General features: G+C 45.4%; 1 protein-coding gene across 3 annotated transcripts; it reads right to left on the bottom strand.

Annotated features, from left to right (window-relative positions):
* Positions 1-11,159: 11,159 nt before the first annotated feature.
* On the bottom strand, positions 11,160-24,966 carry LOC114485585 (adenylate cyclase type 9-like). 3 transcript variants are annotated; one of them, XM_055083633.1, is made up of 3 exons: positions 24,950-24,966; positions 22,188-22,229; positions 11,160-16,388 (listed from the first exon to the last, which is right to left on the bottom strand). In XM_055083633.1, exon 3 carries the CDS (start codon positions 16,187-16,189, stop codon positions 15,197-15,199), a length of 993 nt encoding a protein of 330 aa, XP_054939608.1. In that variant the 5' UTR covers positions 16,190-16,388; positions 22,188-22,229; positions 24,950-24,966; the 3' UTR covers positions 11,160-15,196. The 3 variants fall into 3 exon arrangements, with proteins under 3 accessions (XP_054939608.1, XP_054939607.1, XP_028343087.1); XM_055083632.1 differs by lacking the exon at positions 24,950-24,966 and having other exon boundaries at positions 22,188-23,149; XM_028487286.2 differs by lacking the exons at positions 22,188-22,229; positions 24,950-24,966 and adding an exon at positions 19,238-19,331.
* Positions 24,967-25,000: the final 34 nt, after the last annotated feature.

Below are 25,000 nucleotides of genomic sequence, written 5' to 3'. Positions count from 1 at the left end.
ATCCAATTTTAGAACATTTCTACTATACCCCAAATTTCGCTCATGATTATTTGCAGTCAGTCCTCATTGTCATCCCTAGCCCTCGGCAACCACTGATCTTCCTTCTAGCTCTGTTGACTTGCCTTTTCTGGACTTTTCATATTCATGGAAGTACTGTATATGTGGTCTTGTGTGTCTGGCTTCTTTCACTGAACATCATGTTTTCAAGGTTCATCCGTGTTGTAGCTGTGTCAGTGATTCATTCTTCTTTATGGATGAATAATATTCCATTGTATGGATGGGCCACATTTTACTTACCCATTATTAATTGATGACACATTTGGTTATTTCCATTTTTTGGCTTTTATGAATAATGCATCTATGAACAGTCACATTCAAGTAAATATGTGGACAGATGTTTTCATGTCTCCTTGGTAAGTATCTAGAAGTGGAATTACCGGATATTATGGTATGTTTATGCTTAACATTTTTAAACTCTGCCAAATTTTTTTTTCCAAAGTGGCTGTACCATTTTAAATTCCCATCAGTAACGTATAATGATTCCAGTTCTCCGCATCCTTGCCAACATTTGTTATTTCTTCTTGATTATAGCCATCCTAGTGGGTGTGAAGTGGCACCTAATTGTAGGGGTTTTTTAAAAGTCTATTTTATTTTATTTATTTATTTTTGGCCGTGCTGCCTGGCTTGCGTTTCTTAGTTCCCCAACCAGGGATTGAACTGGCGGCCTTGGCAGTGAAAGCACCTAACCACTGGACTGCTGGGGAATTCCCATCTAATTGTAATTTTAATTTACATTTCCCTAATGAATGATAATGTTGAGCACCTTTTCATGTGCTTATTGGCCATTTGCATATTTTTGTTGAAATGTCCATTCAAACCTTTTGTCCATTTTTATAAATAAACTTTTAGTTTTATTATAGTTTTAGAAAAGTTGTGATGAGAGTACAGACTGTCCACATCCTTCACACCCAGTTTCCTCTGTTACTAACATCTGACATGAGTGAGGTACATTTGTCACAATTAACTAAAGTTCACATTTTGTTCTGCTTTCCTTAGTTTTTACCTGAGGTCCCTTTTCTGTTCCAGGGTTCCATCCAGGACACCATTTAGTTGTCATGTCTCCTCAGGTTCCCTTTGGCTGTGACAGTTTCTCAGGTTTTTTTTTTAACCTTGACTTTTGATAACCTTAGCAGTTTTGAGGAGGACTGGTCGGGTATTTTGTAGAATGTCCCTAACTGGGATTTGTCTGGTGTTTTTCTCATGATTAGAATGGGGTTATGAGTTTTGAGTGAAATTCCTCAGAGGTAAAGGGCCTGTTTATTCTACTCCGGGTGACTTAAACAGCAGAAGTTTATTCTCTCACAGTTCCTGAGGCTGGAAGTCTACGCTCAAGTTTTCAGCTGGGTTGGTTTCTTCTGAGGCCTCTCTCCTTGGTTTGTAGACTGCCACCTTCTCCCTGTGTCCTCACATGTTTGTCCTTGTGCCTATCTCTGTCCTAACCTTCTCCTCTTATAAGGACACCAGTCATATTGGATGAGGGCCCATCCCAATGACCCCATGTAACCTTAATCATCTCCTTAAAGATCCTTTCTCCAAATATGTTCACATTATGAGGTACTTGGAGTTAGGACTTCAATATATGAATTTTGGGGGGGACACAGGTTAGCCCATAAGAGTGCTGTTCTCATCATATTGAGGGTCCGTGCCATCAACAAGACTTATCACTATTGACTTACCACCTTGATCACCTGGCCGAGGTATGTTGGTCAGGTTTCTCTGCTATACAGTTTTCCCTTTCTTTTCCTTTTACATACTGTGCTCTTTAGAGCAAAATCACGATGCGCAGCCCACACTTAAGAAGTGGGGTTTATGTTCTATGAACCTCTTAGGGGTAAATCTTCGTGACTTTGGTTTTGGCAATAGAATCTCAGACATGACACTAAAAGCATAGCAACAAAAGGAAACTAGATCTATTGGACTTGATCAAAATGAAAAACTATATCAGTGGATATTATCAAGAAAGTGAAAGGACAACCTATAGAATGGGAGAAAATATTTGCAAATTATATATCTGATAAGGGTCTAGTATCCAGACTATATAAAGAACAACAAAAAGACAGAACTCTTAACTTTTACAAATAAATGCTGTAATGAAGAACCTTGTGCACAAGGTATTTTGCATGTTTGAACATATCTGCAGAATAAATTCCCAGAAGGGTGTGTGCTTTTCTAATTTTGACCGCTGTTGCCAAATTGCCATCCATTGAGGGTGTACCAGACAGATCCCCAGCAGAATTTATTTCCAAACCTGCTCTGACATATGCCAACACTGACAAGAATGCCCAATGCAGTGTTATTCATCAAAGCTCCAAACTGGAAACAGCTCAGTGACCCTTAGCAAGAGGATCGAGAAATAAATCATGGTCTCCTCATACAATGGAATAATACAAAGCAGTGAAAAAGGACAAAGTTCTGCTACCCACAAGGTGGAGGAATCTCACAGGCATGTCAGTGCCTGAAAGAAACCAGATGCAAAGCAGTGCTTCCTATGGGATTCCAGTGAGATGAATCAGCCATGAAGTTGAAAGGAAGAGGCAATCTATAATGGTAGAGATCAAAACAGGGGTTCGCCTTGGATGGTGGGGGCTTTGATGACATGGCACAAGATTGTCCACTGAGCTGCTCAAAATGTCCTCTACCTTTGATCCGGGTGATAGGCAGGTAGGTATAGAAATACATAAAAACTCACCAAGCTATTTGTGCGTCACTGATGTTACATCTCAATAAAAAGAAAAAAAGCCTTTAAAAAAAAAAAAGCGCCAACGCTGACATGCAAACAGCAGTGCCAGGGTAGCAGGGAGTGTCCTTGGAAAGAAGGGTCGCGCAGCAGGCCCTGTGTCTCTTTGTTCCATCTTGTCCGGCTGCTGGCTCCAGGTGTCAGGAGGGGAGGCTTGCTGCATCTCCGCCATCCAGGCCACAGCCCCGCAGCTCCAGTGCAGGGGGCCTGCTGTCTCACCGCCCTGAGCCACCTCCCCCTGTCCAGACCGGCCCTGCACCAGCTGTGGAGCAGCTGCCTGGTTATTTATAGCCTTGGGCTCCGCATGAAAGGAGCCTCTTTCAGTGGCTCCTTCCTCCTGACTTCAACTCTGCTCCTGAGTCGCTCTCCCCCCACCCCCCACCCCAAGCTTTAATGTTTCTGGAACATTCCAGGTCCCACTGCTGGACTACATGTCACTGTTGGGGGAGTTCTCCCCTGAAGAGCTGATTCCTGGGGCTCACCTCTCCTGACATGGCCTCAACTCTCTAAAAGGCTTTTGGATGGGATGAGAGAGCTTATTTCTCACAGTCTCAGGCCAGGCCCCGGGGTTTTGGGCCCTCAGCTGCCAGGCTGTCTCTCTGGGTGAAGGAACAGCCATTAGGAGGCTGAGGAGCGCTCGGTCCCTTCCCAGGAAGTGCGATGGTGGTCCTGGCCTCTCCCCTTCAGGGTCTCCTGGGCCTCTGGCTAAAGAGGCCGCCAGCCCATCCACCGAGCTTCTCCTACGCCTGGTGTAGGCGCCCTGGCCCTGGGCCTCCGCTGCTGGCCGTGTCCTGTGGGAGCTCCAGGGTCCAGGAGAGCTCGTTAGGGGCTAAACCCTCACCCCTCATCCCACCCCTCTTCTGGTGGGGTCTGATGGCAGCGTCCTTCAGGAGCCTTGAGTCTTTTCTCCAAGCCCTGTTAGGCCCAAGTTAGTCTTGTTCCTCTTCTCGGAAAACTAGGATATTCCTCCCCCTCCCCCCACATCGGAAGGGTGGTGGTGCGGCACCTCGCCAGCTGCGGAGGGAACGAACCAACCCCAGTGCCTTCCGTGGTTCAGCTTGAAACCGGAACGGGGAGGACCCCCCTGCCCCCAACAAGGTGTTAAACTCCAGCTCTCCTCTGTCACCAGCGGCAGGACACTTAGTGCAGGAGACGGGTTCTGAAAACATGATCCAGAAATGCATTTTAAAAATCACATCCACTTTAAAAGCAGTAAAAGCATTTGCCTGCCTTTTCTCTCGCTCTTTCTCCCTTTTTCTTTTCTTTTCTCCCCGCCCCCAACCTTCCCTCTCTCTTTCCTTCCATCTCTCTCTCTAACCTTCCTTCCTCCCTGCTCCCTTCCTTCCTTCATAAAGTGAAGGATCCCCTCTAACGCGGCGGTGGGGGGGTGGGGGTGGGGAGAGCAGGCCAGGGAGGCCAGATGCAAGTGGATGTCCCTGGGCTCAAGCTGAGTGATTGCTGACCCCAGGAGGTGGGATCGCTCAGTTATGTGGGCTGAGTGGCAAGACCAGCAGGGAAACAGTTTGTTCCAGAGCAGAGGAAGCTCCCTTTCTCCGCTGAGGGTTTTCGGTGGCCTGCGTGCAGCTGACCCATCAGGATCCCCCTCAGGCTCAGCCTGTGCAGAGCGCATGGGGGCCAAGGAGTTATTGGCAGAAACACAAGAGCAAAATTAGCTTTTGTCCTTTGAGTCTGTGGCTGCCTGCCAGCGTCTCCTTCCAATAAGAACACTCTCATTCTCATTCTGGAAGTTTTTGTCAGGTTTATGGCAAACGAAGGGGAAAGCAGACAGAAACAAAGTGACGTTTGCTGAGCTGGAAGGATTGTTTCTAAAACTATTGTCCAGAGCACACCAATTGCCTTTCCCTGGCACTCGCCTTGGTGAGGGTTTGAACCCGTGTCAGAGATGGCCTTGTTTTATGACCAGCCTTGGGTCCCCGTGCTTGTGCGTGTCTCTGCGTGCATGATGCGTGGGCATATGGCCGATGGATGGTGAGGACCATGGTAAGCCACCACTGGAAACATATGCAGGACAGATGAGCACTAAATCCACAGGATAATGGGGAATTCTAATGAATTTCACTGGCATCAAATTTTTATGTTCCTGTAAACTTATGAAAGCCATGAAATTAAAATGACTACCTCACAACAGAGCAGAGTAATTTAATTAAAAAAAAAGAAAGCCCTACAAAAAAGCGAATTGATAAATCAAAACTCAAACTAATACCCTTCTAAAAATGGAGAATGATACCCTTCAATTTTAACATTTGCTCCCAGATCCCTTTGGCTATGAAAGTTTGTTATATAAGGTACTTTCCTGTTTTCCAGAAGAACGTTTCCAGAAGAACGCAGCCTCGGTGTGTTGGCTGCGTCTCTCCAGGTGGTGATGGACAAGGAATGCCCGGTGTCTGACCACACAGGGAAGGTCTGAGGGGCCACCAGGTGACTATTTCAGTGTTAGGAGAGCCACCTGGCTGGAAAGGTCCCTTCCAGGGCATGTAAAGGGATACTATTTAAAGGGATGCTTTCTTATTTTCACACGAGCTTGATAACTGGAAAAAAAGAGGTGAGCAATGTTTCCTTCGTGGACAAGAACATTTAGCCATCAGGGCATTTGTTAATATGCACATTCAACACCTTTCTCCCCCCGCCCCCCACCCCTGCACATCACTAGGTTGCTAGGAGGGTAAGACTTTTCTCTTTCTAGATGGTTGGTCTGACTTTAAAAACAAAAAAAAAGGCAGGTCTCCTCCCAGGAGGAGTGCAGCTTCTCTGTGTATGGTGTTTGCTAATCAGCTTCACACACCTGTCTACCCAACACCAGCTAAAAAAAGTCAAGCTCAGAGTCAAGAATTATATACTTCACAGTTGGTGCAGGAAATCTGACCCAAAAACACAGGGAAAGAACATTCTATGATTCCTGGGCGCCTCAGCTCGTGGGCTCGTTTTCAGAATATTCTTACAACCCATGGAATTGGCCGTCATGCTTCTAAGTGAAAAGTTTGGGAAACTGGGCCAGTGAATAAACACTTACTTTGGATTTGTACTATTAATCAAAAAAAAAAAAAATTCACTGGAAAAAATGAGCCCTTTTCTTCTATTTTGGCTCAAAACAGTCCAAAGAAAACAAGTTTTGGTTCACTCCTGTCCATGAGCTCAGCTCAGGGTTGAACAAACTCCAGTGAAATCATGGAGAAAGCTTGCCACTCACCCATCCATGTTTCTTAGCAGGGAGGCCTCTCCGGCCCTTTCAGCGTTGGGAGAGACCCCCAGGGAGGGGGGCTTCTTTGCCCTCTTTCTCTACTTGCCTGTCTGCACACATTCTGCTGGAGGAAAGGAGGTAGTGAACCTTCCGATCCCAAGAGTGCACTCGAGGTCCTGAACATTTGCAGCCACTCTCTGTTCTGAATACTTCTTTTCAAGCTAAAGGGAGCTGACAGAGGCCCGGAGGGAGGCAGGCGGGCCCAGGCTGCAGCACCTTCTCCCCGAAATGCCTGCATCTGGATTAAAATGCAACGACCAGCTTGCGACCCCTTGGGCTGCACGGTGAACCCACACACCATGAGCTCTGTGAGTGGTGCTGCCTTAAAAAGAGGTCTCAGGAGTCTCGCAGATAAATTCAGTTTCTGGTTGATAATTTATAGTCAACACATCTTCCACTTGAAATTGTGCCATGCCCAGAATAAACAAACAACAAGATTTGAGTTAATTATACTGTATTTTGAATTATTTCCCCAGCTTCTCTGGATCTGTAGCGTGGCGTTTTCTCTGATACAGTAAAACATTTTAATGTACAACAGATTACAAGGTCCGTAGTGATGAATTAAAGATAATGGGCTTTTTATCTATATACAGATACAGCTTAATAGTTCACAGATACAATTCTTCCTGTTTTGGGTTGTTGACAGAACATAAGCAGTTTCTTACATATGTTTAAAATTTACAATTAGGCTCCTTCCCTTTATCTGAAAGGAAACGGAGTTCCCCTCTCAGCAGTGCTTTCATCTTGTGGAAAAGAGGTGATGGGAAAGTGCAGATGAGAAGAAGGTTGGAGGGGAGGAAAGGAAGAACCACAAGCAGTTTCTAGAAAACATGACGATTAAAAAAGGAAACTATCCATGCTTCTGCAACAGAAAGCTGATTTACACTTTTCCGTGATTGCTTTCTGTATTCCACGACAAGCAAGGGGCCACGTGCAAGAACGACCATTCTAGGATGGAGCGTGCAACCACCCATGGCCAAAACGCTGCTGGAACAAACCATTGTTGCCCCTTCATGGTGATGCAACACCGTAAACAAGGAAAACACGCTCTGGCGACCTGTCAGGACAAAGCTGTCAGGATGGGGCGATGCTGACCTGTTGCGTTACATCACAACTCGGGAGCCTCACAGAACTGGTTTTGGTATGAGGATAAGTGCATGGACTGAGACGGTGGACATTGATGTTAGTAACTGGATCATCTCAAGGATGGCTCCATCCTAAAATGCTATTACAAACCATGAAAACGACACGGGGTTTCCTAGAGGATGTTAAGGCTCTGGGTTTTTCACTGGTGCTCATTTGTGTGTTATTGGTGCTTCGGTTGGATGCAGTAGAGTGAAGAGGGTGTGCCCGCGGAGGCCCTGTCTGGCACACCCCGTCCAATGGCTTACGATGCAGCTGCAATGGTGGCACCCAAGGGGCCAGGCCCCTGCTGCGTTAGGTCACTGAACGCTGGAGACCCCACTTTGCCGACATCCACTTTTCTGGGTGTTCCCAGCTGGTCCTCTGCTCTGTCCCTGACCTCCCCCAAGTCCAAGGACCGCTTTAGAGACCCCAGGACCATTGGTAGGATTGGCAGGGGTCTCTGTTTGGCTTCCACGCTGGTCTGAGAGCCTGGCTCACTGCTGCCTGGGCCAGCCCAGGACTGGATGGATGAAGAGCCTCTTTGTGAGTCTGGATCAGGCCCAAAGTCCCAGCTCGCTGCTCTGGCAGCTTCTTGAGGCTAAAACCAGAAGGGACTTGCAGACGATCTTCTGAAGGGTAGTGGGTGCCACAGGCTTGCCCAGGACTTGGTGGCAGTTTATGGTGAGGGTTTTGGAGTGTCTCAAGCTGGGCCAGTGCATGAGGCTGCCTTCCTGCACTTCAGAGGGAAGACAGGGAGGAAGGCCAGTCTCCTCCTGGCTGCCAGACTGTCTCGGGCACATGGGACGGTCACGCTGGCACTACAGAGCTCCTGCCAGAGGTCATCCATGGGGCTGTTGCTATGGGAACAGATGCGGGACGTCTTGTGTTTGAGTCGGTGACAGAAACCACCAGTCAGGAACACAGGCAAACTCTTTTGGAGTCCCGGTAACTACTGAATGGCTAGTTCACAAGAATATGCTAGGTTTTCCCTCAAAGCACACAGCTCTGTCCCTATTGTAATTCTGCCAACAAAACAGACAGTGGCAGAAGGAGATGAGGAAATTTGGAAATGAGATGCTGAAGTGATTGAAGCGGCCCATTGTATTGGCTACATAAGAAAAGCGAACTGAAGAATTTGGATCGCTATCCATGTGATTCATGCAATAAATTCATTTTGTCTCATTTGAAATATTTTAGGCAAAAGGATGCTTTTATCCTAAATTATCTGGATAAGTGCTTCAAATCTCTTTTTTTTTCCCGAAAAGCTTTACCTTATCTTCTTAGATTTAGGTTTTAGTTGAACTAATTTCCTGAAAGTTCACATAAATTACATTCTTCAATATTAAAAAAAAAAACCAACCAACCAAATCAAAAAGCTCTCCAGGCACTACAGTAGATTAGGACCTTTAGAAGTCTCTGGAAGTCCTTGACTGAAATTTTTGGAAAGTACAACCTGTCATGCAATTAACAATAGAAATAGGAGACCAAGGGCAACATTTAGCCACCTTCTTCTGTGCTAAGCGAACACTCTAGATGTATCTGTGATGCCATCAGAAGTCTTTACTCTTGAGGAAGAAGAGATATCACTCCAGCAAATCAGAATTACAAAAGAAAAGTTCCACCAACTCACCATGTTATAAGACTTGCTTCTAAACTATTGGCTTCCTTGCACCTTTGTAGTCAACGAAGTCGTTTTCTTGCCCAAGGTCCCCAAATTGGCATAGAAATTGTGAATTATGTTTTATGATATTTCAAGTTAAATGGCAAAAAAATATTTAGTTTTTTTCTTTCCCCTCTAATACTTCCCTGAAATTCTGGAGATGTGCAGATATACAAGGGCATTTTAAAAACAACTTAACATTACACGTAGTAACAAATTTATTGTGTAATCAACAGTTGGGGAAAAAAACGGATCTTGTGTTCAAGGTACCTGATATAGTTCTGTTACATTAGCAGGATGCACAGGACACCAACATAATCTGTGTTTTATACAGATCTTTCCCAAGGCACCGACGTGTTGCAAACTTGGCCTCAATTCCCTGATGGTCTTGATTGGCTGATGGACACAAGTCCATATAGACACTTGAATAATTTGAAAACTTTTCCATTCTAAGCAGACACTAGACAATACCTTAAACATTCCACACACAATTCAAGTATCCCGTCTTACAAAAAGAAGGGGAGAGGGAGAGAAGGGGCATGTTCTTGCCCTGTCAACCTAGAGGGCAAGAATTTTGTTTGCTGAGACGATCAAGAAACCCAGAGGAAGACAGAGAAAGAGCAGCTCTGAGAAGACTGCAGCCTGCTGGAGGTCGCTTGGAAGGAGGTAGGGTCAGCAGAGGCTCTAGTCCTCCAACCCCCTGCAATTACGGGGGGGTGGGGTGGGGTGGGGGGACAGGGAGACCTTTCACTGGGGGTGTGGTTCCTGAAAGGCCACCACCAGCCCCGTCAGTCCAAGCCAGTGCCTTGTTCTGCTCAGCTCTGAGACCCTCGAGTTGGGACCCCAGTCGCCACCAGGATTGTTTTAAAAATGAAATATATGACCATGTGGAGCGGCCCCTCTCTCAGGGAGGGACCAACACAATATTGGTTCAGTTGTTTTCCCTGAATGGTCCTCATCTGTTGCTCTTTCTTGAGAGACTGAATATTCCATAAGACCATAACACGAAGATCATCTCTGATGGGGTACAGACGACACTAAGGAGCCACCGTTTAAAAATGTCAATAAGGAGAGGGATGTCTCAAAATTCCCTTCTGTGTCCTGGTGGGATTCCTAACAGGAGAGCCGTCGGGAACAACAGTGACTAATCACAGGTGCTCCTCAAATATTCTCAAGTATCACAGCACTGTCACCACCTAAGTGAAAGGAGCTTTGGCACATAGTAGGGTACTCAGTAAAACACTGTCTGATCGTTGTTTATCTGTTGGAAAGAATCTGATGAACTTTGTCTTTATATTGAAAAGTTCTTTGAGTGACTCTTCAGAGGTACTTAGGTAACTCACACATTAAAGTCTAAAATATAATTGGATTGGAAATGCATATATAAACAAGCAGCATTAACCTGTTTAATCACGTGTCCAATGGAGAGCCCAGAAGTGCTTGGAAACCTCACCTGCAGATACTTATAGTTAAAAATCACCATTCCTCCTGTTATTGTAGATCATGGGTATTGGATTTGGATCCAGAAACACGAAGTGGGTTTATTTTGATGTGCATTTTTTTTTCTGGAGAAAGGAGCCACAATTTTCATCAAATTATCAAAGGCTTTGTGAGCCCCAAAAAAGTTAGGAATCGCTGCTGCTGATGACTGAGGTTTCAGGAGGCACTCAGATTGCTCAATACCTGATTGCGTAATTTCTTTCTTTCCGACTTTCAGGCCCAGAAGGGATGTGAGAATTCCCCACGCTTGAGTTATTCTGACATACAGTAACAGCTCTTTGGAGTCGTGTTATTTAAAAACCAATTTTTACAAAGGAACAGTATAAAAATAGACACTTGGGAAGATTTTGAGTTTACGCCTACATGGTGTGCAACTCTGTACTTTTTCTTAATCACTTCCTCTCACTCATCTCCTGCCCCAGTTAGCTTCCTCTCCCTGGTACTTGGGATCCATCCCAGGCGGCCACAAGGACAGATTCCCACAGCAGAGAAAAGCAACGACGTGTGAAAGAGATTTTAGATAAAAGTAGATAACTCGTCTCCAGCCCCTGCAGAGGTCAAGTGAAAACCATGTGATCACCACACTAAACGACAAGACACCGTTGGACTACCTGGTGGGGTCCAAAGCCCCAGTTAAACAGAGACACTTATCAGGCATGATATTCCAAGAGCTCAGAGATCACTTCCCAAGAAACCAGAGAAAAGGCCAGCCCTCAATTTGGGTAAGGTCGATTCTTCATTACACTTATTTCAAAACTTTCCCTAAAATGAGAGTGAAAAGATTTAAAAAAAAAAAAAAAAAAAAAAAAAAAGAACAGATGAAAGAGAAACCATAAATGGTAAGTCCTGAGGTTTACTGCAAAAATTAGAGGCTGCCTTTCTAGACTGTTTGAGAAACCCCCCAAAGTCCCTGGGGTGTCCTTTCTAGTAGAGAAACGCAACAAAGACAGCTATTCCCTTACCTCCGGAAGGTTCCTAGGGATGCCTGCAGCGCAGACTCAGAGGAAAGAGCACCCTCGTCAACAAGCAGTGTCCTCACGGGTACCAGGCTCCAGTGGAGGATCACCTAGAAGCTGGATCCCTCAGAGCTGATAAGCAAGGCCTGAGGCCACATCTGCATCCCCTTCGCTGAGTCGATAAGAGGGTCCTGTGCTTTGAAGTTGCACATAAATACTGAACTCTCCAGGAAAAACCCTGGGGCAAGAGGCTCTAACCCCTAGCAGAGCCAGCGTTTGGCTCCAGGTTTGGAGGTGCTGTGAGCCCCTATGATATGTAAAATGGCATGTGTGTTTTTCGGCAAAGACGCTCTGTGACTTTAAACAGATTCCGAAAATGGTTTGTGACTTCCCCATGATATGGGCACCCCAGGACTCTATAAAGAAGAGGTTATGCAGGCACACCTTTTCAGAAAACTTACTTCATTTTCTCAGTCAGTTGCTGAAGATATCGCGGGAAAAACTATTTAGAAGGTCTAAAAAAATCAGGATGTGGTCGCAAGCAAAATTTGTCCTGCAACCTGCTTCTGCTCCATGTAAAAATAAATAATTCTCAACCAAAGTTCACTGTAGCAAATATGTCCATTTAAAACACACACACACACATACACACACAGTAAGAGTTTTTAGTTGCCTTGTTTTCAAAGTCACGATGTAAAAGACCAGCAAAGCTTCCTATTTCAGCCACAAATGGCAGGGAACAAGGAGCGCCCTAATCTCGGAAGTGGTAATGATCTTGTCGATGAGGAAATACCAGGCATCAAATATTGAGATTTTAGAGTATTTTAATGTCCATTTCTTCAGTGGGTGCATTTTGAAATTATTAGGATTAACAACTTAAAAAGGGTAGAGCAAAGGAAAGATGGAGAACGCAAACAATTGGTTCTCGCGGATTTAATTTCAGATTCTAGGCATGACGTGATTTTTCGAAACCACCAAAAAGTGCTTACTTCGAAAGTCTAGAAATGCAAACGCGGACAGATCTTTGGAAACTAAAAATCACTACAGCCCACATAATGGGGAAGCATGCGGTCCTTTGGCTCTCAATGTCAAGTGCAAATGTGCAGGTGTCTCCACAGCGCAGTCAGGGTAACAGAGCCGTGAGCAGCCTCCAAGCTCCGTGAGGGTTTCATAACTGATGCTCTGCATTTGTTTGCATTGGATGCAATTATGTGTGCTTGTTTATATATATTTATACATATATAATTTGATCTGACCTGAGGCCAAGAAGAAACTAGCAATTGCAACTCAAAGCAACTATTTACACACATTCAATTCTGAAGTATTGCTTCCTGCCCTAAGTTCACAGGAGGTATTGCCGCTCTGAAGAACGCCTCCAACTAATCGGAAGCGCTTGAACCCGCTGCTCAGACGCCCATCTGTCTTCAGCCACCGTCTGCTCAATGCCCACCGAGTCAGAGGCCTGGCGCTGCAGGTGCAGGCACTCCGTGGTTCTGTGCTGAGGTATGTTTCCAAGCAGGGGCTGGGAAGGACCCGGGTCACTGGTGGCCCAAAGAGAACATCTGTACTGTTGCTTAGGAAGGCTCGCTCGGGGTGTTTTTTTAAAGACAATTTAAACCGTCCACAAAGGCTCCCATTTGCACAATGCTGAACTGGATAGGTGGACGTCACCACTCTCTCCCTGCGTCCGCAGCCTCTTGGCTTCCCAGGAATCGCAGGAGGGGAAGGGAAAAAAAAAGAGTTTGATAGGGAGGAAGCGTGTGCAGAGATGAACTCTGTGGATCATGTTTTGAGTGGAACAGCAGAGACACGGGGAACAGCAGGAAGCAACCAGGCCCCTAGCCGCCGCCAAAGCTGCAGAGCCTGGAGCCAGATGGCAGAGGGCGAGGCCCACACTCAACACACGTCTTAATACTGATGGAAGGAACCCCTGACGTGCCCACAAGCCTGACAGACAAGCAGAGCATCAGGTAGTGTTTTTCAGAAAAAATAAAAATAAAATCTCTGCAGGATTTTATAAGAATACATTCTTTAGAAGAGGTAATGTCACAGTCATCCTTTCTCTATTTCTCTAGCATTGGAAGACCAACAATCTGACAGTAAAACCTGAAGGCAAATCTCCCTGGACGTGGAGATCCTGGCTACAACCGCACTGCCGGGGTCCGTGCCATGCATGTCCCTGGGGAGCTGGGGGATCAGAATCAATACTTCATGATGCTGGGAAGGGCAGATTCTGTACGTATTTGGTGAGCAGCGATAACAGGACTTAATGCAGATGTGAAAGCCACAGAGATTTACCAGTGAAAAGAAAATACACAGGGCACATCGGTGAAGACCTTACACAGAGAAGGAGCCAGTCCTCAAATATATCCCATGAGCTGCAGCCACCTTAAGAATGAGGTGTCATATGACTATGACAGGGCAACTCTGGTCTGAGTTCAATCCTACATAAACTTCAGACTCAACATGGCAAAACGTAATTACAAGCAGGATTAGCAACAAAGGGCACAGAAGCAATTTCCTTGGGTTTTCTGTACTTCCCTGGTTCCATACCTCATTTGCATCCAGACGATTCTGTCCCTACTTACAGGGTAAGAGCTCCATCTAAAGAGGGCTGGGATCCACTCACCAGGCTCAACCCCACCAAAAATGGGCCCTGCACAGGCTGAGAACAGGAAAGGATGGAGAAGCTTCCTGAATGTGGAAGCCAAGCGCTAAGTGCTGCCCGTGGCCCTGGTGCTCTGCCCAGACCTGCTTCACAGCGAGCCGGTTCTGATCCCACCCCTGCCGTGAGCAGACCCCCTGGGTGGGGGGCAGAAGCAGGGCTTTTGCTTTAAAAGTGGTGGCTGAGGGCTTCCCCGACCCAGAGTGTGCAGGCCGTGCCCACTGGGGTCCTGCTCAGCCCCTGGCGGGGGAGGCAGCCCAGAGTAGCTGAAGCACTAACGGCCACCTTCTCATCCTTCTGCTGTGCCCTCTGTGACCACACCCCACCCCCCCAGCCTAGTTCCCTTCCCCAGACAGAATGACCCGGCAACACTCCCCAAGACACACACATTTCCTGATAAATAAATAAATAAATAAATGCAACCCTTGATGTTTATTTTGCGTTTCCTCTCAGTTGAGTCAGCTTCCAAGACAAGCCCCTCTGCTCCAGCTGGAAGACCCCTTGGGGCAGGGGCAGGGGCAGAATGAAAAAGGGCTTTTAGATACCTGAGGCCTGGGTTCATGAGCTGTGAGGCCGGTAAGCATTTGGAATCTCGGCCTGCACGAGGAGGAAGCCCTAAAGCCGCTGGGTGTGGGGGGCGGTGGGTGCAGCCACAACCCCTGAGGTCCCGGCCGGCCTGGAAGGCGCAGGTCAGGGGACACTGGTGTCCTGGCTGATGGCCTGTTGCGGTCCTCAGCCTGCACCCCCCCACCCCAGCATCCCCACCCAGTGAGTTACTGGCACTTGATCTCAGATTCATGAATGCAAGTGTGTGTGCATCTATGTGTTTACATAGAAAGGTCGGGTCACTGGAAAAATACTAGTACGTATACAGAAAAAAACCTCAAAAACATTGTATTAGCAAAAAAAAAAAAAAAAAAGTGTCTCGTGAGAAAAAGCAATAAAAATAATATATTAACCACAGCTTCTGTTTTAACATCCACCACCACCCAGCGCCACACCCTGGCCACACCTTCCCTGGACTCCAGGCCGCGCCAGCCCCTGAAGGCACTTGTTCTCCACACTGCCGAACGGTCACACCAAGGGGGAAGAGGAAAAAAGTGGATGAAAATGAACCCTGAATAACTGTGATCCACACAGAAGTTAGGGCTGCAATGACCACAGGACACCACGTCCGGGGACGGGAACTGTGGAACCTGGACGGACAGAGCACCGCGGGCGGCGCTGGACCGCATCACGCCCTCTTTGAGACGTTGAGCTTGGTGAGTTCATTGGCTTCCTCCACCCCTGCTTCTTCACAGTCGCTTTTCTCTATGGCTTTGCTGAACCTACACCTTTCTTCGGCTTTAATGGGCTCTTTCCAGGGTTTCTTAGAAGACGGGTGAGTGTCCCTGGCCTGTGTGTTGTTCTCAGAGCCCAGGGACACCTGGTCTGGGTTCTGTACGGAAGGCACCAGGTTGGTGATCTCGTCCGTGGGGGAGCGTCCGATGCTGCCGTCCACCTGGACTCGGATGTCAGGGGAGATGGAGAGCTGGTGCTGCGGCACCATCCCATTGTCCGTGCACTTGGGGTACAGGTAGGTCTTCATTTGGCCTTTGCCCTTGACGTTCACTGTCCCTCTGTAGTCGAAGTCGTAGCCCATCTTGCTCAGGACGCGGTAGCTTTCCTCGCTGACCTGGATGCGGCACTCCACCCCCGTGGTGTCCATCCTGCTGGCGATGTTGACCGTGTCTCCCCAGATGTCGTACAGCAGCTTGGTGGTGCCAATGACGCCTGCCGTCAGAGGCCCATGGTTGAAGCCCACCCTGAGCTTGAAGTTGAACCAGAGCATGTTATTGTTGAAGTCGTCCACCACGCGCATCATCTCCTTGGCGAACTCGAACAGGATCTGCAGGTGCTCCTGCGGGTGGCTGCCGTCACGGCATTGCGTGGCGTTCAGCCCCGACGCGGCCATGTATGTGGCCCCAATGGTCTTGATCTTCTCAATGCTGCTGTAGTCTGGCTTGCTCAGGAGCTCGTCGAAATCTCCGATCAGCTCGTTGAGGACCCGGTAGCACTCCTTGCCACCCTCGTAGTTCTCCTCGTAGAACTCGCTGAAGTTGACAATGCTGGCGAAGATGACTCCTCCGTTGTCGTGGTTCTTAGAGTAGGTCTGGGAGACCTTCAGCTGCTCAGCCACGTGGTAGGGGATGATGTTTCTCAGCAGCCAGTCGGCCTGGTCCCTCATGCTCTGGATCTTAGTGCGGTGCAGGTCCGCCTCCACGTCCCCATGGTAGTGTAGGCGGTAGCTGACTTCAAATTCTCGATTCAGGAACCAGACCAACAAGAGCAGGAGGAAGAAGACAAGAATCACCTCCTGGCCAATCAGGCTGGCTGGGTTCCTGCTGTCGTGCGGCAGCGAGGCGTTGCACGGATTCCTCTCGGAGCTGGAGAGGAAAGAGAGGACAAAGGACGTGCCTTCTGAAATGCATCTTTAAGGGAAAGGTTACTGCCCAGTGCTTCCAGGTTCTGAACCAGCCCAGCTAACCAGCATCCTGCACAGAGTTTTGTGCAGCTCAAACCTTCAACCACCTGCAGCTGCAGAGTGAACTGTTTCTGCTTAGAAAGATGCGGTGAGATAAAGAGTCACTCTTGTAAGATTCCTGTAATGAGTGCTTTGTACTTGCTTTGTTTTTCAGAAGTCTTTAGCTCCTTGATTTTAAAAATCTTTTCTTTTTTCCCAACTTTTTATTTTGAAAAATCTCAACCTTACAAAAAGGTTAAGAGACTAGCAAAACAAACATTTGTATACCCTTCTCCTGGATGCAACAATTGCCAACATTGTGCTACTCTGCTGTTTCCCTCTGTCAACACAAACTACACACACGCACGCACACACACTCACACAGGCATACTTTGCTGAACAGTCTGAAAGTAAGCTGCAGACATCAGGCCACTTCAATCCTGAAGAGTTCAGTACGAATCTCCTAAGAAAAAGGACGTCTCCCTATGGAATCACACCACCACCGTCACACCCAAGAAATTTCACGTCCTCTGATACACTCTGATATAATTCCCCTGCCCCCTCCGTCCCACCCGCCCTGGGGTTAGTTCTGTTTTGCCAAAGTCATTTAAGATAACTTAACCATTTTAAAAAATAATATAAAATGTATACTTTTAAGAGTAACACACTGTAAGAAACTCAAACAGTATAAACAATGGAAAATAACTGTCTTTCCTATGAGGTAACCTTTCTGTTGCACACTATGCTAACACACGGCTGTGCTGTAACAACCAGTCCCCTGCAGAGGGCGATCAGCTGTGTCCATCTTTGACTACTAGGAACGAGGTTACAGTGGATATTCCCCAGTGTCTTTGTGCATATGAATGAGCCTGTCTGTGGGATAAACTCCTGGAAGTGGAATTGCTGAGTCATTTAAAATACACTTAGAATTCCATTAGAAATTTCCAAACTGCCCTTCTAAGGGCTGAGCACATTTCTATTCCCTCTGATGAGCAAGTCTGCTTGGTCTGTTCTGCAGTTCCACGGTGCCGAAGGGCCACAGCTGGGACCCCAGGACTGAAGATTAGCGTGGGCAGTCTCTTCTAAAGTTTATTCTTTAAATATAATTTTTTTCACTTAAAAATACTACATACTCATCATATAAAATTTAGGGTGAGAGTAGAAAGAAAAAAAGATTCACCCATCATCACACCATCCAGAGGCGATCACTGTTAATGTTTGTTGAATATCCTTCTCATCTCTCTTTTACCTGTTTACAACGCTGTGATAGCTCTGCTCATGTAAACTGTACCCTGATGTACTCTAAAATGCACAGAGCAGGCCACTAGATTTTACATAACAATGGTCTGGGTCACTTATATGAATATAATTATATATGGAACAGATGGACCCTGAGTTTAGAGAGTACCATGGCACAGAAAGCTCAATTCTACCATCAGAGTGTTTTTTAATGAATTTTACTGTTACCTGTACTTAGGCATATTAAAAATAATGAAACTGACCAATCTGGTCATAACACCTCCCATGAAACACAGTCACAAAAGCCTGGCTTTGGAGTAACGACGCCTGGGCTGTGGCCGGGCTGGCCCCCCACAGAGCTCTGAGACCCTTGGGCAGGTCACACCATCTTTCAGGTCTCAGTTTCCTCAGGAGTAAACTGAATATGGGCTGGAGTATCGCTAAGTCTCTACCGGCCTAAGGGTCTGTGTGGAAAGGGCCTGAGGCTATGTCTGTAGGACCAGCAGGGTGCCCTAGGCTGGCATCAGGGAGCTTGGATTTGGGGAGGGTTCCCACCAGTCCTTGATGAGAGGGGCTCACCATGCCTGGACTGTTTGTACAAACAATGTGGTTTATGTACCTGCCCTCCTTCCGAAAATCTGGAATTTTGGTACATGCCAGGCAGGGGGTGCCTATGTGACCAGCCACCAAGAAAAACCCTGGAGTATCTGATGGGCTTCCCGGGAGGGTGTTTCACTCGCGCTGTCACAGCTCATTGCTGGAAGAATTAAGCGCATCTCATACGACTCCACTGGGAGAGGACTCTTGAACGCTGGCGCCTGGTTTCCTCTGGACTCCATCTCATGCACTTTTGTTCTCTGCTGATTTTGCTATGTGTCCTTTTGCTGTAATAAACCACAGCCACAGGTACAACCATGTGCTGAGTCCTGAGTCCTCCAAGTGAATGATCATACCTGAGGGTGGTCTTGGGGACCCTGACAGAGGTTCTATGACTTAATGCCTAAGAACCAGGAACCAAAAACGGCCTCTATGGCAAGATGCACCACACTTCACTCATTTATTCTGCCAACTGTCATTTAAACAAACGGCAGTACTTACTATGAATCTAAAGTACTAAGCAAAATAACTATTTTAGATACGAAAACAGATCTATGTCCAGCCCCTCAAGCCCTCTGGTTGGCTCAGAGTAGGGAGAGAATCTGGAGGGAGTGAGTCTTCTCTACATGAGCCCATCTCCTTGGCTTAGGAGTTGACCTTTCCTCCGGTTTCTCCAAAGTGGTAACACTGAGGAACAGCCTCTTTATTAGGAGACGTCACCAAGGCTTAAGGTCATCCTAGAACCAGGCATTGTAGAACCCAGTGGTAGAACTGGGTGGCGTGTCTTGGTTTCCTCAATTGTGCTGTAGCTAAAGGCGGCAGTGTGGCCTGAGCCTCGGATGGGCACAGGCCAGTGCCCTCTGGATAGAGCAGGGGAATACGAAACGTGGGCGGGTGTGACAGGGAAAGGGAAACAACTGCATTGTTTGCTTTTACCTTTGTTTAAAAGGAAGGGTCCTAATGCACAGGCTGACATGTTGTGCCCAAGGGGCTGCCTTGCAACAGAAGATCTGTAATCAGCGGGTGAGAGAATTATTTCCACTCTACAACCTGTACTTCTTATTCTACTGCAGAAGGAACAAGGAAAGCGATGGTTCTACTCCTAAATTCAAATAGTAAAGGTCAGTCCCAAAAGGAGGAATTTTGTGACTAAATGCAAGAGATAACTTAATAGATGGACAAATGGAAGTCAGAGTAAAATACAGTATAGTTCATTATCACGGAAAAGAGGGATTACAAAATAGAGAAAAACGGAAAACAAAGACCACTCGTTGTCCTAGCCAGCTCAACATGGGATGCATTAAAATTTTGGTATATTTCCATGCCATTTAAAATCTATGCCTAGGATGGGGGCGGGATGCACCAGGAGGAGGCATAAGGGGGGCTTCTGGGTATGTTCTATTTCTTGGTCTGGGTGGCAGTTAAATGGGTGTGTTCACTTGTGAAAATTCACTGAGCTGTCCTCATGATCTGGAGGCTTTTCTGTGTATATGTTATAAGTCAATAGAAAGTTAACTTAAAAAAAGATGTTAGGTGTTTTGCTACTAAATCTTACAATTGTCAATCATACACAGAAACATCTGTATTCTGTTTTTGTTCCATTGTCACTTTAACTCTCCTTCCCAACATCTAAATGTCCACAGATATTTAATTTTTTAATTGTAGAAACAGAGAAAAAAATCATCACTCATCATTAGATCGTAAGTATTACATATCTTACTTTTTTCATATACGATGAAATACCTAGCTGTAGCTACACGACCTATGTAATTTCACATAATAAATGAAAAATGAAAACCATAAATGCTTTCCACATTGCTGCATTTTTTTTATTTATTATTTTTTTTGTGTGTGGTACGCGGGCCTCTCACTGTTGTGGCCTCTCCCGTTGTGGAGCACAGGCTCTGGACGCGCAGGCTCAGCAGCCATGGCTCACGGGCCCAGCCGCTCCACCGCATGTGGGATCCTCCCAGACCGGGGCATGAACCCGTGTCCCCTGCATCGGCAGGTGGACTCTCAACCACTGCGCCACCGGGGAAGCCCCACGTTGCTGCATTTTAACAGTTGTAATATTTGAGTATATGTATCATAATTTAATTAATTTCTTTTTTTACTGACAACTGAAATTGCTGATGAACTTTCAATATTATCAATCATGATGATCAATATTTGGGGGCATGCAGCCTTTACCAAATGCTGAATTATTTCCTCAGCAGATAAGCAAAAACAGAATTATTAGTTTAAAGGGGATGGACATTTTTATGACTATTTTTTATAGATTGCCAAATTACTTTCCAAAACTATTGTACCATTCTGAAAAGTAATGAGGCATGGCAGAAAAAGCATGGCCTGGTAGTGAGGGAGGCCAGGGTTTGAACACTGCCAGTGTCCATAGGCAAGTTCCTTCTCTGAGCTTCAGCTTTCTTATCTGGAAAACGGGGACAAAGTTACCTAATATATCAGGTTATTGTGTAGATTAAACAAACCTATATTAAATACCATCAATTCATATATGTGCCACACCCTGGCCTACACTGGGTATATACATGGTAACATTCTGAAGGTATGATTTGAAGATCAGAGGGAATTCTGTAGTTAATTAATAGTGCAATGACTTGGGTAGTAGCCTATTTATCTTCTACTACATTTCCTCTTTTGCGATTTTTTTTGTCTTTTATCTACACAGGTCTTAATTAGCTCTTTACATAACAGTCTCACAAATATTTTTCTCAGTCTGCTTTCATCATCCCCTCGGTCAGTCTTACTTTTTTGTGCGTGTGGTTCTATTTATTATTTGTAAGATTGGAAAGTTATCTCTGTCTTAGAGGCTTGAGAACTGCTTAATTTTATTTTTTCTAGATGTTTATATAGTTTTATATAATTTAAAATTTTTTGACTTCAATTTATTTAGAATTAATTTTGATGTTTATAGTAAAGCAAGGGTCCAACATTTATTTGCTTCAAATTTCTAGTCGGTTATTTCAAAATATTTTAGGGAATAAATTTTCTTTGACTTGTGAGATCTCCTTTGTAACATTCTAATGTCTTATATAAAATTAAACCAAATCTAACACAGGAAATCCTCGCTTTTTGAAAGTTCGCTTTTCACCACTTTGCTTTGATGAAAGACCTACATTAGTACCTGTTTTTGCTAATGAAAGAAATCTGAAGGGGATTTTTACCTTTAGAAAAAAAGGCAAAAAGCAAAACTAATGTTCAGCATTTGTTTTGCAGCGAGTGTTACAGAGGCAGCACCATCCTGAGCGGCAGGAGCGGCCCCACCAAGCTCCTTCCCAGGAACCACACTGAGCATCGCAGCATCAGCCACCACAGCTCTGAACTGTGTCTGTGAGCATCTGTGCTTTACCTCAACTTACTCTGTGCCTCCGTTAGCAAGCTGTATCCTAACGGAACTGTTTCTTCACTTTTTGGCTTAGGAAAGTTTTCACAGGAATGCTCTACTTTCAGAGAGCGGGAGAAACCTGCCTACGTCTTTTTTTTTTTTTTTAAATTAATTAATTAATTAGGCTGCGCCGAGTATTAGTTGCAGTACTCGGGATCTTTGTTGCCACGTACAGGATCTTCAGTTGCGGGATCTGACCAGGGACTGAACCTGGGCCCCCTGCATTGGAAGCATGGAGTCTTAACCACTGGACCACCAGGGAAGTCCCCTGCCTATGTTTTAACAAGTATTCATTTTCCCAAAGATATTGTAAGTATGAACTGATATTTTAACAAATAGATATCTTCCACTTACTCTTTTAAGAATGCATATGTTGTTCTTTTTAATTCAAGATACAACTGTTTTTCAGGAAACTTAGAAATAACCAGCAGTAATACAGTTACACCCATTTATTCAGATATAGGCACAATATTAAAAGCTTACCTGAAATTCTGTACTGCATCCAGGTGTGAAATTACTATGGAACTGAAATTAAAATGCAGAAAACTATTATTATAAAAAGCAAAGAGGGCATTATACAAAGCAATCTGAGAAGAGTTTAAATAAAAACAACTTTCCTATTTTTAAGGTGGAGGTCAAGGTAGAAAGTTAAGGATAGTAAATTTCAATTATAATTTGATGCTGTGTGTTAATGAAGAATAACAAAATGGTAAAGACAATGATGTAAAAGCCTTTATATCAGCTGTGGAAAGTAGGCACAACCACTAAAAAGCGAAATCAAGGAAGAGTCTTTATGGCCTTCATTTTGCTGTTAAGGACTTATCTATGGTGTCGTGTCCTACAGGCTAGAAACTTCAGTCATGTTCAAACAGCGAAGTCTACTGACAAAGGATCAATTTCAAAAGGCCCCGCTGGAGGCGTTGGCAGATTACTTACTGGAGAAGCCAGACTTTGCTATTGGTGATGCCCAAAGCAATCAAACCCCAATTTTAAGGCATCGAAACCACACCTAACTAAAGACCTCTCTCGGTGCTGGAGAAGGTACCCAAGACACCCAGCCCCATTCTCTCCACATGCTGCACAGCTTCCTCTGGGGTCATGTTACTCAGCGTCCACTCAGGCCCACAAATCACCCAAACCTCTCCACCCGGGGCAAGTGCCCTGATGCTTCGTCCTTCAGGTCCCCCAGCCTTGCTCCCTGCAAAGGGGACGTTGCAGAGCACCTGTGAGCAGCTCTCCTGGGCAACAAAGGCCAGTGAGGGCTCAGAGCGGCTTTTTTGATTACAGGAGGTATTAAATGACTGCACAGAAAAGGAAAGAAAAGCAAGAGCTACATACAAACTGTCCTCTTCTCACCCTGTCCAGACATGACTGTGACACTGCTGTAACCCACGTGTCTGTGTCTCCCCAAAGTTGGAAGAGTCCCCCCCGCCAGCTTCACAGGAGTTGAGTTTATGTTTTGTCCTCCCCACATGTTCCCTACCCTGGGTTCGGCTCAGCACTGACAGGGTGGACGGGCTGAAAAGATTCTGCGTGAATGTGAGTGTACTGGGTCCAGCAGAGATTCAACCGCCAGCCCTACCTCAAGACCTGCTATTTGATTTCTAGGTGAAAAGGCGATGGATGGGTTCTCTATCGCTACGGCTCTCTAGATCCAAGTGGAAAAGGCCCGCACCAGTGATTAAATGACACTGTGAATGGCTGATGGGGTATTTGTGTTGGATCTAAAAGGTTAAAAGTCAGACTGTTGAATTTCATGCTCTTGGGAAAGAGCTTTATAATGACCATAATTCCAGAATGCTGCACCTTCAGAAAGGAAAAATGACACTTTGTTTTGCTTAAAGTAATTTAACTATTCATTAAAGTTTCCTTTCAAATGCTGAATGACATTTCTATTTCCTTTTTGATCTTAATTTGCAGAGAACTTGAATATCTTTCATGTGGTTATTATTTCATTAAGTAAACTGAGGAAGGATACTCACCCTGTCCATTACTGACCACTGCTTTGGTAACACCCAAAATGCACTATGGCAATTTCATCTGATATTGAGACAAATTGGACCACTTTCTACTTTTGAGTTTACTAAAGCAAAGGTTCTTGGCAACAGTTAATACCATTCCTAGGGGGCATTTTGGAAACACTGGGGGTTCCTCTGGTTGTTTGGGGAGCCAGGAATGTTAGATGCCCTGCAAAGCACAATACAGAAATGTCCCATGTAACTTTGAAATATCCTGCTAACCTAAACCCACTGTAATCTTAAATAAATGAGTCTTTAATATGTGCTAACATAAAACATAAGCAGTTACACAAAAGTCCAACATTTAGGAGAAGTCTGTTACAGAAACAGAAGCTTAATGGCTTTGAGACATTCCCCTGAAATTTCTGAATAAATTACTCACCGTGTGCACTCTGCTACCCAAGGTATCATCGTATCTCCAACTACATATTTAGTTGGAGAGGTTAAAAGCCACAAAACCAGTTGCAAATGTGCAACAGGTAATTTTAGACTCGTTTTAACAGCTAAGCACCAAACGTGATTTAATTCGTAGAACACATGAAAGGTAGGGGTCTTACTGGATTTCATTAACAAAGGATGTTTTAAATATAGCACCTATCATTGCCATCCTCTATATTTTAATTTTTAAATTCTTTGTACCACAGCAGTAAGAACACAACCTGTCCCCAGGGGTCTTCACAAAGCTCCTGTTTCTTTTCCCCACACCATCTGTGAGAGGGCTTTTATTTTTTTTTAAAGATTTTGTTGTTGTTGTTGTTGTTGTGGACCATTTTTAAAGTCTTTATTGAATTTGTTACAATATTGCTTCTGTTTTATGTTGGTTTTTTTGGCTGCGAGTCATGTGGGATCTTAGCTCCCCGACCAGGGATCGAACCTGCACCCGCTGCACTGGAAGGTGAAGTCTTTACCACTGGACCTCCAGGGAAATCCCCGTGAGAGGGCTTTGAAGGCCATCTGAGTATCAGGGATGGAATCTACTCTTCAATATGTGGAAGGATTTCAAGATAAATGATATATTTCCAGTGATTCATCATTGCCCTAACGTTTCCTGTTAAAACATGGAGAACTGTTATGACACGATATTTATGAATAAGGCCAGGTCACTCGCAAGACCATCATACTTCTTCATTTCCTCCACTTCGACAATCTATAACCTGTCTCGGCACACTGGCCCTACTACAAAAGGTTAGAACCAGCTTCCTCTTTTCATTTTTGTGTCACCTATACCTCTGTTACTTCATTTTCTTGATAGTCTTGTATGGAATGGCTTCTGGTCCT

The sequence above is a fragment of the Physeter macrocephalus genome, unplaced genomic scaffold (genome assembly GCF_002837175.3).
Source record: "Physeter macrocephalus isolate SW-GA unplaced genomic scaffold, ASM283717v5 random_1796, whole genome shotgun sequence".
NCBI lineage: Eukaryota > Metazoa > Chordata > Mammalia > Artiodactyla > Physeteridae > Physeter > Physeter macrocephalus.
This window is presented reverse-complemented; position numbering and strand designations above follow the sequence as displayed.

Coding starts and splice junctions, on each gene's coding strand:
- LOC114485585 (XM_055083633.1), bottom strand. CDS start 16,189: ATGAGGGACCAGGCCGACTGGCTGCTGAGAAACATCATCCCCTACCAC.